The sequence below is a fragment of the Benincasa hispida genome, chromosome 2 (assembly GCF_009727055.1).
Source record: "Benincasa hispida cultivar B227 chromosome 2, ASM972705v1, whole genome shotgun sequence".
NCBI lineage: Eukaryota > Viridiplantae > Streptophyta > Magnoliopsida > Cucurbitales > Cucurbitaceae > Benincasa > Benincasa hispida.
Genome location: NC_052350.1, coordinates 16223441 through 16239109, shown reverse-complemented (window position 1 = coordinate 16239109; position 15669 = coordinate 16223441). Strand labels below are relative to the sequence as shown.

The 15669-nt window shown below is 31.0% G+C and overlaps 1 protein-coding gene across 1 annotated transcript; it reads right to left on the bottom strand.

Annotated features, from left to right (window-relative positions):
* Positions 1-13464: 13464 nt before the first annotated feature.
* On the bottom strand, positions 13465-15041 carry LOC120072306 (transcription factor MYB36-like). Its single transcript, XM_039024760.1, has 3 exons — positions 14903-15041; positions 14677-14806; positions 13465-14269 (listed from the first exon to the last, which is right to left on the bottom strand). The coding sequence occupies exons 1-3, from the start codon at positions 15036-15038 to the stop codon at positions 13498-13500; spliced, it is 1038 nt and encodes a 345-aa protein (XP_038880688.1). The 5' UTR covers positions 15039-15041; the 3' UTR covers positions 13465-13497.
* Positions 15042-15669: the final 628 nt, after the last annotated feature.

The window sequence follows — 15669 nt, the reverse complement described above, 5'->3', positions numbered from 1 at the left end:
TCTTTCATTTGGAATTTTGTTGCTAACCATCTCTTTACGTCAGCAAGGAAACATGTCTCATTCCTAATGAGCAAGATGTTAACAACATAAAGACAAGGAATGTTACTGTCTTGTTACATCTTCTTGTATACACATTCGTTAACATTCTGTTCAAAACTATAAGATTTGATCGCAGTATCAAATATTATATTCCAGGATCTTGAAGCTTGTTTTAACCCATAAATTGATCGTTTAAGATTACAAATTTTCTGCTCCTGTCCTTATTCGATGAACACTTCTGGTTGAGACATAAAAATACTTTCATCAAGATGGTCATTCAGAAAAGTTGTCTTGACATCCATTTTCCATATTTCATAGTCATAATATATGGAAATGGATAGAAGTATTCTAATCGATTTTATCGTGGCAACAGGAGAAAAAGTTTCTTCATAATCAATTCCTTCTCTTAGGGTAAAACCTTTTGTCACGAGTCTAGCTTTGTAAGTTTGCACCTTGCCAACTTGGTCTCGTTTTCTCTTGTAGATCCATTTGCAACCTATAGGTTTAACCCCATGTGGTTGATCTACAAGTTCCCAAACAAAGTTGAAGTACATAGACTCTATTTCAACGTCCATGGCTTTTATCCAATGTTCCCTATCAACATCTTTCATTTCCTTTTTAAAGGTTAATGGATCCTTTAATCCATCATCATGTATGATGTTTTGAGTTTCTGTTAAACCCATATAGCGTTCAGGTTGTTGAATAATCCTTCTATTACGTCGAGGCATACTCAAATCTTGAGATGGACGTGACGGAACAACAACAACTGTTGATGGACCAGCTTGATCAACAACTCTTGTTGATGTTTCTATAGCATCTTTGGTCATTTTCTTGCAATATTAGTTTACTGCGAGGTAGATGATTTTTTATATGATCTTCTTTCAAGAATGTAGCGTTTGTCAATACAAATACTTTTTCTTCTTAGGGATCATAGAATAAACCTCCTTTTGTTTCTTTTGGGTATCCTACAAAGAGGCATAACTTCGAACGTGTTTTCAGTTTCTTAGGATTTTGTACCAACACATATGCTGGACAACCCCAGATACGAAAATGACATAAACCAGTTTTGTGTCCTTTTCATAATTCATACGGTATTTCTAAAACACTTTTTGAAGGAACTACGTTTAGAATATATATTGCAGTCTATACTGCATATCCCCAAAAAGATTGAGGTAACTAAGCATAACTCATCATTGATCGGACCATTCTAACAAGGTTTGATTTTTCCTTTCTGCAACACCGTTTTGTTGGGGTGTTCCAGGTGCTGTAAACTGGGATTGAATTCCATGATCTACTAGATAGTTCTGGAATTGTAAATCCATATATTCACCACCATGACCGGATCGAAGTGCTTTAATTCTTTTATTTAATAAATTTTTTGTGTTGGTCTTAAATTCTTTGAACTTTTCAAGAGTTTCAGACTTGCGACTGATTAAGTAAATGTAGTCGTATCTCGAGTAATCATCAATAAAACTAATGAAATAATGATAGCCTCCTTGTGCTTTTACACTCATCAGACCACATAGGTCTGAATGTATAAGTTCGAGAGGCTCTTTGGCATGAAGACCTTTGTCAGAAAAAGATCTTTTTGTCATTTCTTCCTCAAGACATGATTCACATGAAGGTAAAGAACTATCTTCTAACTGACTTAGATGACCATTTTTTTACTAATCTCTCAATCCTGTTGAGATTAATGTAACCAAGTCTGAGCTGCCAAAGATAGACATATGAGAAATTTTTCATTTTTTATTTTGAGGCTCAGCCATTTTAAACATCTTTATATTTAGAATGGTCTTTGATTCAGTTGCTTTTAATATGTACAAGTTATTTTCGAGTCTTGTAGAACAAATATGAACACCTCTTGAAAAAATAAACATTTCATTATATTTAAAAGATGTTCTGTACATATTTTCTAGCACACAGAAAATGGAGATTAAGTTTCTTTTCATCTTAGGTACATAATACACATTCCTAAGTAAGATAAAGGACTCCAAAAAATAGCTTGACAACTCCCACTGCATGAGCTGAAATGACTTCACCCGTTCCCACCTTGAAAGTCATTTCCTGTTCAGAAAGTTCTCTCCAAGAACTAGTTTCTTGTAGAAAAGTACAAACATGATTAGCGGGGCCGGAATCTAATATCTAGGTTAGGTAAATATTCTCCACTAGACATGTTTCAACTACTAGTAAATTTGATTTACCTTGTTTCCCTTTTCCGCTTTCTTTTCAGCCAAATACTTTGGGCAGTTACACTTCCAGTGCCCATCCTCTCCGCAATGGAAACACTTTCCTTTGGGAGTCTTGTTTTTGTTTTTGTTTTTCTTAATCTCATACTAACTTCTTTCATGTTGTTAAACTAGCAATAACAATCAGTCAATACATAAAGCTTAGACATGAAGTCTTTTAAACACATCTTCCATAAAACATTTAATGAAAGAACATACCCGGCGAGGACGAATGATTCGTGAATAGCCATAAGGGACACAAAACCAAGACTTACATCGTAAGTCAATCTACAGAACCTAAAACTTAGGCTCTGATACCAACTGTAACGACCCGATCTTTTGAGTACTCTGATAAGGGTCGTTACTCATAATTACACATTTACATTCAAAACATTTTGTCCATTGAGGAAAATAAATTTTCATTAAAATAATAAAGACAAATTTCCAAAATAAATAACAAATAAGAAAAACCTTTGTTTGAGACCCCTAAAATAATGAAGAAAAAAATAACTTAAACAAATACAATTTTGACCAACATTGAGTTTCAAATCAAAACTTTTAAATAGCTTGAAAACGTATACTGAGCGAAAGCAATTTACATATCCCATATGGCACAATCACAGGTCCCTCTCGTCACCCACCGGTCCGTTCCTATCATTACTTGAAAAACATAAATTAAGAAAGGTTGAGTATAAAATACTCAGTATAAGTGATCCCATTACCGGGATCAGGCTATGCATCCACGAGCAAAGAAAGATAGCCCGTGGCTCATACAACTACATCGGTTTTTTATGATGATAGCAAAACCAAAAGACGTACTATTTTGCCTTGATACACATGTCTAGCGGCCCGTAGGCACACCGTCAAACATGAAAATAACATGAATGTGAACCCGTCGACTCACGCATGTCTAGCGNACATGAACGTAAACCTGTCGGCTCATGCATATCTAGTGGCCCGTAGGCACACCATCAAACATGAAACATGAAAATAAAAGTAACATGAACGTAAACCTGTCGGCTCACGCATGTCTAGTGCCCTGTAGGCACACCGTCAAACATGGAAAAATAACATGATCGTGAACCTTTTGACTCATGCATGTCTAGAAGCCCGTAGGCACACCGTCAAATATGAAACTAGACCCGTAGGTCCTCTGAAATAAAATATGTGTCAAGGCGAGACAGTAAACCGCTCTATTGGTCTATTCATGCACCACATACGTAATATCAATACTGATTAGAAATTCGAACATGCTCATAATACTTATAACTGTCATGCAACAAGTAAAACATAATGACAAAATCATGCTTCAAGAGTCCATTAGTTAACTTTATTATTCTAGACTAGGTCGCCTGGCACAAAGGCATCGATAATAATACCACTTACATCAACTTGGTAAAAAACGCAAAACAAAATCTTAGAACTTCTTTAGTACACTTGAATCAACCTAAAGTTGTGGCTTGGTCCAATACAAATTCCAATTAGCCAATCTGATCAAGAATTAAATCCAAAATCAATAACTTAATTTTCCACTATTACTCTCAATCCAAAAGAACAACCAACCAACAACTTACCCTACCAATTTTCTACAAAACGAAAAATGGTCTCTAGCTTGATGGTCAATACCTTAAAACTTCCAAATCTTGAATCTAAGTTTCAGACCAAAGAGAGGGTACTAATTTAACCCAAAATCAAATGGGTGAATTTCACCTCCCAAATTATAAGGAAAATAAGTCTTACCCAAGGTTTTTCTCAAGATTCCGGCAAAGATCAGGCAGCAGCAGTAGATGGCGCGTCTTGGCTACCATAGATAGGCAGCGGGTATTGGTATCGAACGGCATAAATTGTTTAGACTCGCAACTGGTAGTGAGGATCTTGCATGAGGAGGGTTTGCGAGAGTGAGAGAGAAGGGAAATTTCTAGTTTTACAGATTTTATTCAGCAGCGATTACGAACAAACCAGAGCATCAGTCAACGATCCAATCGTTCAAAATGAAACTCTCTATACCTCAAACAGATTGACCAAATTTGAGCATGATCCAACGGTTCAAACTCTGGAAATCGACAATTTTGTGGAAGCTGTCGCTGAAAAACCGAATTTCTTTCTTCCAATTTTTTACCTCTTTTCTTTCAAAAAAATCTCAATTCTTTTATTTTTTTTTTCAAATTTTTGAAAGATAAATAAAATATTTTATCATATTATCTCCAAAATCTCTAAAGATTCTATTAAATTTATAAATCAATTAACTTTTCAAATTATCTTAATTTAGGCTTCAAAAACCAAAATTAAAGAGCATAAAATCCATCAATTTGATACAAATTAAATCCTTCCAAATATTTAAATCAATTAAATCACATAAAATTAATTATCTCTTAATTCTTTATTTTTTTTTTTTTTGAGTTGGCCCTAAAATCCAAAATCAAAAGGAAACAAAATTCAATATTTTCAAGATAATCCGTTCGAATATCTAATCAATTTAATCAATAAAAGTTTTTCAATTATTTCAATTTAACCCCAATTTTTCAAATGAAAGGAAAATTTAAACTCAATAATTTTAGATAATTAACTTAAATTTTTCTGAAATTCAGGATGTTACATAATATTTAAAATAAATTTAAATTAAAAATAATTAGATAATATTTAAAATAAATTTAAATTAAAAATAATTAGATAATATATAAAATAAATTTAAATTAAAAATAATTAGATAATATTCATTTACTAGATGACCCAAAACTGCTATCGGACGAGTGATGTAGCGCCTTGTGATATTATTATACCAATGAATATAGTTTAAGTGACATCTCTATCAAACTATTCAATAGAAACCCCCACTGCAATAAACCTAATAAACCTTGTACGATAGTCCCATCGTACTACTAAATGTGCAATTTTTTCGAACCAAATACCCAAAATATAGAAGTTAGGATAACATGGTCTTCACTAAGCGTTTCTTTCACTCTCCATTCTGCATGTGTTCCAGGATTGGTTTGCATAACCATATACAACCACCTCGGTAACAATTTGTAAAACTCATCATAATCACCGAACACTTTAGCCAACACTTTTCTTTTGCCCTCCCATATCCTATGATAAAAAACATGATATTTAAACTTTGATTTGATGTCGGACCGCAGTTGTGTCACGCTGATAGATGGTTTTTTTCTTACGGCATCACAGAACTCTAGTACAATCATTGATGAATCCAATTGTATATGACTTTGACTCAGTTCTGAACAAAAACATGTATACTGCTCATCGTACTTAGTGATCTCGAACAAGCCATGCGATTTTTTCTTTATTGCACGAAGTCTCCACTTGCAACCTTCCTCCCACTTCTTACACCGAATTGTCCAAATCATCGATGTCGATTCCACAACCTCATATGGTGCATGACATTTAATATCAAAATATTTGGCCGTTTGTTGTAGCATTTTTTTGTCTTGACAAATCATCCATTTATACAATTGAGTATTGTCAACGTCTACATGAGCTACAATTGGGTCATGTTCTCGAATGCTATCTAGTACATTCATATCCAAATCGTTGAATGTATCTGAAGGTAACTCATGTTCACGACCATCGAAATCCAACTCTTCAAATTCATCGTCCGTTTCAGTTCTGAAATCTCTATACTGATTGTTAGCCGCCATATCTTCATTATCACATGACGATGCAACTGACTCCGGATTAGGATCAATACATTCAGTTGGATCTTCATACTAACTAAATGGTGCATTCAAGTTTATATCCAACCCTATCCTATTTACATTTACATACAAATGCACTAAATTCGGCAGTGGTATTGCGATTGAGAACATCAAGTTCATAGTTTGTGCATTCAGAATAGGGAATGACATAAACCTTATTGGTCCTGATGGTTCTAGGTTAGGATGTCTATATATTATTTCTAACTGATTTGTTCTCATATCTACACTAAGTGACACCCCAACCATTTCAACATTTCGATGAATTGTTCAAATACAATTCCACTATTCACATTGCTAAAAACCCACTTGGTGGTTGGTCATAGTAACTCCATCAATACCATCAATCATATTACTATTTGTGAACAACATAAATCCTAAACATCTCATTTTTTTTTTAAAAAAAGACAAACAATACATTACTAATGGTTCTACTAATTATCAAACTTAAACAAAAACAAACCACAATAAAAATCACAATAAGAAATATACATACGAAATATAAGAAATATATTTTAAAAATCACAATAAAAATCACAATAAAGTAAACTTTTTAAAACTATTTTTAAACATAACAATAAATTAAACTTTTTATAACTATTTTTAAACATAACAACAAATTAAACTTTTCAAATATCATAAGAAATTTATATAAAAAATCACAATAATTTTGTATTAAACTAAAAATATTAAAGTTTTTAAACTATAAACATCAACTTTTTAAACACTACAATGAGGTAAACTTTTTAAAACTATTTTTTCAAATTTAATACAAAAAAAAAATATTATAAGAAGTATATTTAAAAAATCACAATAATTTTGTATTAAACTAAAAATATTAAACTTTTTAAATTATAAACATCAACTTTTTAAGGTTTACGGCCATCAACTTTTTAAACATAACAATAAATTAGACTTTTTATAACAATTTTTAAACATAACAACAAATTAAACTTTTTATAACAATTTTTAAACATAACAACAAATTAAACTTTTCAAATATCATAAGATATTTATACAAAAAATCACAATAGTTTTGTATTAAACTAAAAATATTAAAGTTTTTAAACTATAAACATCAACATTTTAAATATAACAATGAGGTAAACTTTTCAAAACTATTTTTTCAACTTTTTAAGGTTTATGAACATCAACTTTTTAAACATAAAAATAAATTAAACTTTTTCAAACTATTTTAAACTATATTTTCAAAGTTAATACTAAAAAATTCAAATATCATAAAAAATATATTTTAAAAAATCATAATAATTTTGTATTATACTAAAAATATTAAAGCATAAACATCAACTTTTTAAACATAACAATAAACTATACTTAAATACAAACAAATAAACAAAATATAAATAAGATTAATATGTTGGTATAACATAATATAAATAAGATTAACACTAATAATAACTACTAAGATTAACACTAATGGAGAAAGAAATACTAGCATCAATATGTAAATATTATTGAATTTAACAACTACTAAAAAAATTAACATGATAGATCTACTAAATATAAAAATAGTAATAAATAAATAGTAAACTCACAAATTTAATAGTGGTTTTACTTTCTTCCCCCAAAGTAAACAATGGTCTCTCTTTTCTTTGTTATCCGACAACAGAAACTATGAAAAAGCAAAAGATTATGAGAATATATGATTTTGTTGTTAACATTACCTTTTTTGTTCTTTGTTTCCCAAACAACAACAAAAACTATAAAAAAAAATATAATAGTATGAGAATAGGAACAAAATTTATAGTTATTTAAAAAAAATGAAATTTTGTATAGTAAAGGTATAAACCTCACAATTTAATGGACGAATGTGGAAGAAGAAGAAGATTTGCCAATGAAGAATGAAGAAGGCAGAAGCAAATTTGTAAGAGTTTTAATTAGATCCGAAGAAGAAGGTGAAATGATTTGAAGAAATGAAAAAATGATGAAATGAAGAAGGCAGAATGAAAGAACGAAAGCTGAAGGTAGTGAGAATGAGAGAATGATGGCAGTGAGAAAATGTGAGAAAATGAGAGGAGAGGAAGGGGGTTATAAGGTTAAAAGTCGAGTTTTGAAAACTCGACTCACGGGCGTTCGGCATTGGGAAATTAAATGGATGGGACGGGACGGGACGCTGACGCTGACACGCTGCAGAGATTCGGATTCTTTTAAAGGAGGTCCAGGGTTCAACCCTCGACCTCTTCTTCCATCTCTTTCGCTGCAGAGGGAATCTCGCAGCTTTAAAGAAGGTCGAGGGTTCAACCCTCGATCTCTTCCTCCTTCGATTCTTCGGCCCTCATCTCTTCCTTCCTCCTTCGATTCTTTGAGGGTTGAACCCTCGACAAAATATTTTACACAACCTCCCCGCCCTCAAAAACTCCAAAACAACCATAAATTTTTAAATAGTTTCAGAACCACAATATTTCCCTAAATTGTTTTCCTAATCACAATATTTAAAAAAAAAAAAAAAAAAAATTCTGATCACGAACCCTTGTACCTCAGCAAAAAATTACATCCAGTTTTCTTATTTGGACTTTCTACAAACTTCCATTCCTTAAATCAAGTTATTGTACATCAATCATATTTTAATTTTGCTTAAACTTTAATTCTGGTATTCTCTAGTTCTTGAATTAAGAGTAATGGTTAGATGTAATTTAGTTATACCTAATCATACGCTCAATTATGTATATAATAATTTAGACCCTATTTGGTAACAATTTTGTTTTTTGTTTTTGTTTTTTAAGTTAAGCCTATATCATTCATATTTCTTACCATGATTTGTATCTTTCTTAACTACATTTGTTGAATTCTTAGCCAAATTCTAAAAACAAAAACAACTTTTTGAAAGCTATTTTTTTTAGTTTTCAAATTTTGGTTTGGTTTTTTAAACCATTCGTAGAAAATAGATAACGAAGGAAGAAACCTGGAAGGTGGAAATAGTGTTCATATGCTTAATTTTCAAAAACGAAAACAAAAACAAAAAACAAAATGGTTATCAAACGGGATCTTAATAATCTATTCAACATTTTTTTAAAATTTAAGTAAATATGTAGATCAAATTTTTTTATATTCCAAGGTATTATTAAACAAAAATTGGTGAAATAGAAAAACACAACCTAAATATTAAATAACCAAATAGTTCAAATAGAATTTAATATAATCGAAAAACCATAACATTCAATATAAATGAAAAATCATAACAGTCTTTTGTTTGAAAAACAAATAGATTTGCAAAAATAAATAAATAAATAAAAAGGAAAAAAAAACTACTTATTACTGTAATATATTATTAAATACGGTGTGAAAGAGAAGCAGGGACATTTGTTGAACAGCTGAACTAAAGAATTAAAATTGGCCCCGAAATGATTTTACTTCAATTAATTAATATTAATACATAGAATTGAATATTTTAAGATTAAAATATTATTTTGGTCCCTATGCTTCAACGATTATAGAATTACGTTCTTTGATTCTGTCGTAGGTACAACTATACTCCATTTTATTTTAGTCATATAAAAATATTAAAAAAGAATTAATTTATACCACATGACACAATTTCATTAGATGTTAGACGAGCTGCACAATAGATGGATGCATGCACCTGTACCTAAGTTTTTTTTCCTAGTTCAAGGTATTCAAGTCCATTGAAGTTTTTCCTTTTATTATTTTATTTTTCATATATATATATATATGAAAAGAATATATATAGGAAATTAAGAGGAGTTTAATTCCTTCTTGATTGTCACCTCGATCAAATAAGTTAAATGTAATTAATTAGTTTGGTAGAAGTAAGTTTCAGTTTCCAAGAATATGGCTACGGTTCCCACAGAGACCAGAGTAAAAGCAAATAGAAGAAATTCCGTCCATGATTTCATTTTAGTGACTATATATATATATATACAAGGGATCGTACTACTTATTTTTATCGGCAAGCAAAGTTATAGAAGAAAAAGAAGAACTGCGGTAATTCAAAAATGGCGGATGTTGTAGTAGCTTTGAAGATGGCGTCTGTTGCTGCTCAGGCAGTGGCAACAGGGGCATCGGTGGTGATGATGGCCGTCCCAGTTCTGGCCCCTTTTGCTGGTCCTGTGATGGTTGCTGCCGCTGCTGTTTCTTGGGTCACTAATGTTTTGGGTATTTTTGGAATTTGATTGATGTTGAAATCTGTTGTGAAACACTTCAGTTTCTAATGAAATTGGCTTAATTACATGCGCTCTCTTCTCTCTAGTGTTTGTTTCAACTGTACAAATTTATATTTGTTACTTGCTCTTTCAATGCCTGAGCGTTTTGAATTTGCACATTATTTATAGAACACAATACGGATTGTAATAATAATTTGATCGTCTTTTTTTGTAGGTTTTAAAATAATTAAAATTATGATAAATAAATTTAATTAGGCCACATTCTCTTGAAATCATGATGATGGAAATCAAATAAACAATCTCATTCTCTTTTATTGATAGCGATAAATTCATGTTTGGAAGTAACGATTGTTGAACTAGTGATTTTTTTTTTTTTTCTTTTACTAATTTGTATAAGTGATTAGTTTTTAGAGAAAGAGACTAAGTACAATCAAATTTGCTTCAAATTTGTGTCTAAATTTAATCTCTTAAAAAGTTGAACATAGCTCAATTGAAAAAAGGTATGAACTATCGACCAAGTAATCAAAAAGCTTGAATTCCTCACTCCACATATTGTTGAACAAAAAATATTATTTTCATAATTTTGATTTATTATATTTGATTTGTGATTTTAAAATTACTGAATTACTATAAAAATATTCTATTAAATAATTATGATAAATACCTATTTTCTTAGGGTTGTTTTCAAATATAGAAAGATGAATCAAAATATTTACAAAATATAGTAAAATTTTAGAATCTATAAATGATAGAAATTGATAGATACTTTAGACTCCTGATAGACACTAATAGAAGGATAGATACTAATAGAAGTCTATCAGCGATTTATCGTTAATAGATTTCGAAATTTTACTTTATTTTTATAAATATTTTCAACAATTTTGTCATTTGAAATCATTTCTGTTTTTTTAACTTATTTTTTTAATCATGTATTGAAAGAAAACTTAAAACAAGCACGAAACTAAAATTTCAAATTTGATGAATATAGTATTTAAATGTATTTTTTGAATGGATCAAGTGCTTATTTTTAGTTTTGATTTTTTTTTTCCTTAGAACAATTGTGGACTGGACATGATATATCATTTGAAACTTCAACAATGTTGAGATAAGTTCGTGGGTCAATTATTACTAAGTAATTAAAACATTACCAATGAATCAAATTGCCTACATTTAATAGCCTATTTGGTCTAAATTAAAAGTAAAATTTCGATACAAATTGAAGAAATCAATGAAGTTGAAGATTTCACATGGAAGTTCATTGCATTCATTTACTAAAAAAGATGAATCGCGGGTAATTATTAAGCTTTCAGTAAAGGGTGTGATTCACACCCATTATTCAAAGTTTAATAATTATATCCTTAATTAAAAATTAATACCTTACAATTTTCATCGTTTTAAGGGAAATCAAAGGTTCCTCGACCTTCAAAATGGTAATTACAATCCCCTTCTTTCCCCATATAAATCCCCACTTCCAACATCAAAATTTTTTCAATATAACCATCTCAATTTTATTTTAAATTAATATATCCATGGGAGAAAAACGGAAGATTCATTCTTGTTTGGAGTTGCCTGTTCCTTTGGGCTGCACCAAGCCCAAGCCCAAGCCCAAGCCCAAAAGAAACTCCACCAATCAACTTGTAGTAGAGAAGACAATAACCACAGTTTACAAAGATGAGTTTCCTGGAGCTTCAAGTCTAGAGTTTTGCAAGAGGCATAAAGTTAAGGAATTTGTGGATAAAAACACTGGATGGTTGATTTCCAAAGAAGAGGTTACGTACAAATCTTCTTAGAAAGTTGATGATGCTGTTCAAGTATTTCTCAATGAGGTTCGGACTCAAGTGAAGGTTAAGAAAGTTCCAACCTCTACTAAGATTAATAGTTCTACTAAAGCTTCTAATAAGCATATCAAGTTTGATTTCTAGGCTATCTTTTAAGTGTTTCTGTTTCTTTCTATATTTTTCTCTTCCAAACACATGGTTAATTGCCTTTTCTCATAACTTGCTGGATCATTGTTCATGTTTTGGATGATCTTCAGACATACTATGTAATTTTTCTTTCCTCTCATTTTGAATTTCAAATTAAACTCTTTTCTTTTTATATATATTTCTGTGTTCTAGAATGTGGTGATTGAGTTCATTATAATCTGACACCTAAATAGTTTGTAGAATGTAACTACAAAGGACAATTATCATTTTCTCATTGTCAATAAGGATTCATATAAACAATAACTTTTCTAGTCCTACTTACTACTTTGCTTCATTATTTGACACATCATTAAATGATTTATTTATTTATTATTTGTGGATCCCACATCATTCTTAAATGCTACTTTTTTTTTTATAAGCAATGAACGGAACTAGTGAAATATTTCTTAATATTGTGGTGGTATTAAAAATTTTCTCACTTTGACGTGATCACATGACACACCAAATAATAGATAGACATATATGAATAATGAAAAAAAGGGAAAAAAAATTGTCTAGTCCCTAGGTTTTTATATGGTTTACATTTGTCCCGAGGTTTATAAAATGGTACACTTTTAGTTCTTAAGTTTTGAGTTTGATTTCAATTTAATCTCTAAATTTCAAAATGTTTCAATTTTACTATGAAGTCTGAGCTTTGCTTCAATTTGATCTACATGTTTCGAGATTTACACTTTTAACTCCATTTTTTTTTTTACTAAATACTCACTTTCAGTCTTAAGTACTAATGTTTATTAATTAATTTAAAGGAATTAGAAGAAATATAATTAATTAGATTTCACTATTTTTCATCATATTAAAAATTGTAAAATTTCACTTTATAATTATTTTTAATTAATTAAAAGAAATTAGCGTCAATGACTGAGGTTGATATTTTGTTAGAATGCCTTGAATGTCTTATCTGGCACCTCGAATGACTTAGTACCGTTAACTTCGTATTTGGCATACTATATAAACTCTTTTAATTCTAGAGGTGCGTTGGTTCTACAATAAAATATTTCTTCCTATGTTATGTGGACGTAATTAACACATTATTAGTGAAAAATCAAAGTTCAGAGTATTATTTTTAAAGTTTAAAAACTAAAATGAAATCAAACTCAAATTTCAAAGATAAAATTATAATATTATGAATCTTATGTATTAAATTAAAATCAAATGACTAAAAGTGTAACATATAAAACTTTGACGTATTTTTCAAAAAAATGCACAAACCCAAAAAGCAATAAGATAAGTACATTGGGACCTTAATCCGGAATTAAACTTGATTATTCACACAAATATACAAAGCTTGAAAACACAGATTCTTTAAAGGTTTTGGGACATTGCAGGCGAATCCATCTTATGAGCATGACAAATCCAACAGCTTCCTTGTCTACACATAAAAGTAATGTAAAATCCTCCTCTAAAGATTATACCCTAACTCAAAATCTTGGAACATCAATTCCGATTGCAGAACAGAAGTAGAATCCCATGAATTAGAGGACGATGCAGATCTCATATCATGCTCATTATTCTGAGCCCACCAAATCAAGCTGTCCTTAGAAGATCCACCCACTTCCTTAAACCAATCAAATTCAGCCACTTGTTCATCAGTTTGTGCTACGAAACCCCCAGCCTTGTCTTGATCATCAAGAAATCCATCCACCACTTGCATAAAGTTTGAAACTTGATGATGCCCAGATGATGATTTTTGATGATCCGAACTTGGTGGGATTTGGCAAGGAAGAGAAATGGAATTGGAGTTAGGCTGTGGGGGAATACACAAATCAGCTGCCTTGGGTGGTTGGCCTTGTAATAACTGATTAGTAGTAGTTGTTGTTGTTTGGAGATTAGGGTTAATAAAATTAGGGCTGTGATTGTTGAGAGATTGGAGGGTTTGGACAATTTTTTCTTGCATGGGATGGAGCTTGGGCCATAGCTGAGGATGTGTGTAAAAAGAGAGTGGATTTTGAAGGCCTTGAAGTTGCATATGAAGTTGAAGCCTTTCTAAGGCTGAGTTACTCAAAGTCTCTTTTGGGTCTTCATTACTGCTTGATGAAGATGAAATGCCATTGGTATTATTGCTATTTGATTGTTTGCGTTTCCCAAGTAATTTCTTTTTAAGTCTTGTGTTCCAGTAGTTTTTTATATCATTATCAGTTCTTCCAGGCAGCTGAGCAGCAATCACAGACCACCTAAAAAGACACATAAAATTCCAAAGACAATCAACCTCTGACAAAAGGAAACAACCAAAAAGACACAACTTATGGAAAAACAAAACAAAAAACCCTAAAACTTGAGTATATCTCATACATCTTATGTTGCACTCATCTTTTTGCAATTTGCTATAACATAATAAAAACTAAAAATTGTTTGTCACGTGACAAACTGACAAAAAGATGTGCAGTTTGTGATGCAACATGTAAGAACGGTAACCCATTCAGTGTAGAGAATCAAGGACAAAGAAAAAGGACAAGACCAATTTAGATCTAGTAACGTGGCTAGTAAAACGCTCTCACAGGCCAATTTCCGAAGTTCAAGATGAAGGATTATTGGAAACTTGTGCTTAATAATTTAGACAAGTATGAAGGAGGAAAAAAACCTGCTTCCAATGCTTATATAGAGATTACAAATGATGTTGTCCTCTTCCTCAGAGAATCCTCCATGTTTGATATTAGGTCTCAGATAATTCAACCATCTCAATCTGCAACTTTTTCCACATCTCTTGAGCCCTTCATTTTTCAGCCAAAAACAACCTTTTTTTTATTTTCAAGACACTTAAGAAAGAGAGAGAGGGGGGGCTATACATACGTATATAAGATATATACCAATTTTTTGAGGAAGAGCAATCCAGTTTCCTCCAGTTCCATGCTCTTCAATATAAGCTTTAAGCCGTGCATCTTCTTCAGGTGACCATGGTCCTTTCTTAACATTAGCTTTATCACAGCATGGAGCTCGACCCATCTCTTCAATTAATCTTCTCAATTTTAGCTTCTAATTTCCTCTGTAATTTGATATCTTTTCCTCTCAATCCTTGTAGGGTTTTTTGTTTTGAAATAAAATAGAGGAAGAAGACCATGGCTTTATAGGTTGAAAAAGTGGGAAAAATCTCTCGCTATCTATTTGTTTATTTATGATTTTGGTAGGAAAAAAAAAAAAAGTCTTCCTCTCAACCTCTCCCCTTTACAAACTCTATATGATTTGTTGAGTCATTAGTCTCTCTCTTACTTTTTGGATTAGTTCGGTCGTGCCATGTTTAACAATTCAAGCAACTGGCCACAGCATAAATTAAAAACTTAATCTTGCTTTGATTAATATATATTAACAACAATGCTTTGATTTGTCAAATCTATTAATTTAGTGATATAGGGAAGGGTGTAATAGAAGCTCCTCCATATCCTGTCCGTTTGTCGCCATTGTCCTCGAAAATGTTCCATCATATATTATGAAGTTGCATAATTATATATTTGAACTATGATATATAGTGTTGGTGTGGGAAATGGCTATATATATATATATATATATATATATATTCTAAAACAAAGTTATATTTCTCTCATTTTCAGATTGGCATATATGACTCATAATTGTTCAC

Bases quoted from the DNA above. Each gene is read 5' to 3' on its own strand.
- LOC120072306 (XM_039024760.1), bottom strand. From the start codon at position 15,038: ATGGGTCGAGCTCCATGCTGTGATAAAGCTAATGTTAAGAAAGGACCA. The intron at 14,807-14,902 runs GTATATATCTTA...TGAAAAATGAAG, and splicing joins TGCTCTTCCTCAAAAAATTG to GGCTCAAGAGATGTGGAAAA. The intron at 14,270-14,676 runs GTTTTTTTCCTC...GTGTCTTTTTAG, and splicing joins TATATAAGCATTGGAAGCAG to GTGGTCTGTGATTGCTGCTC.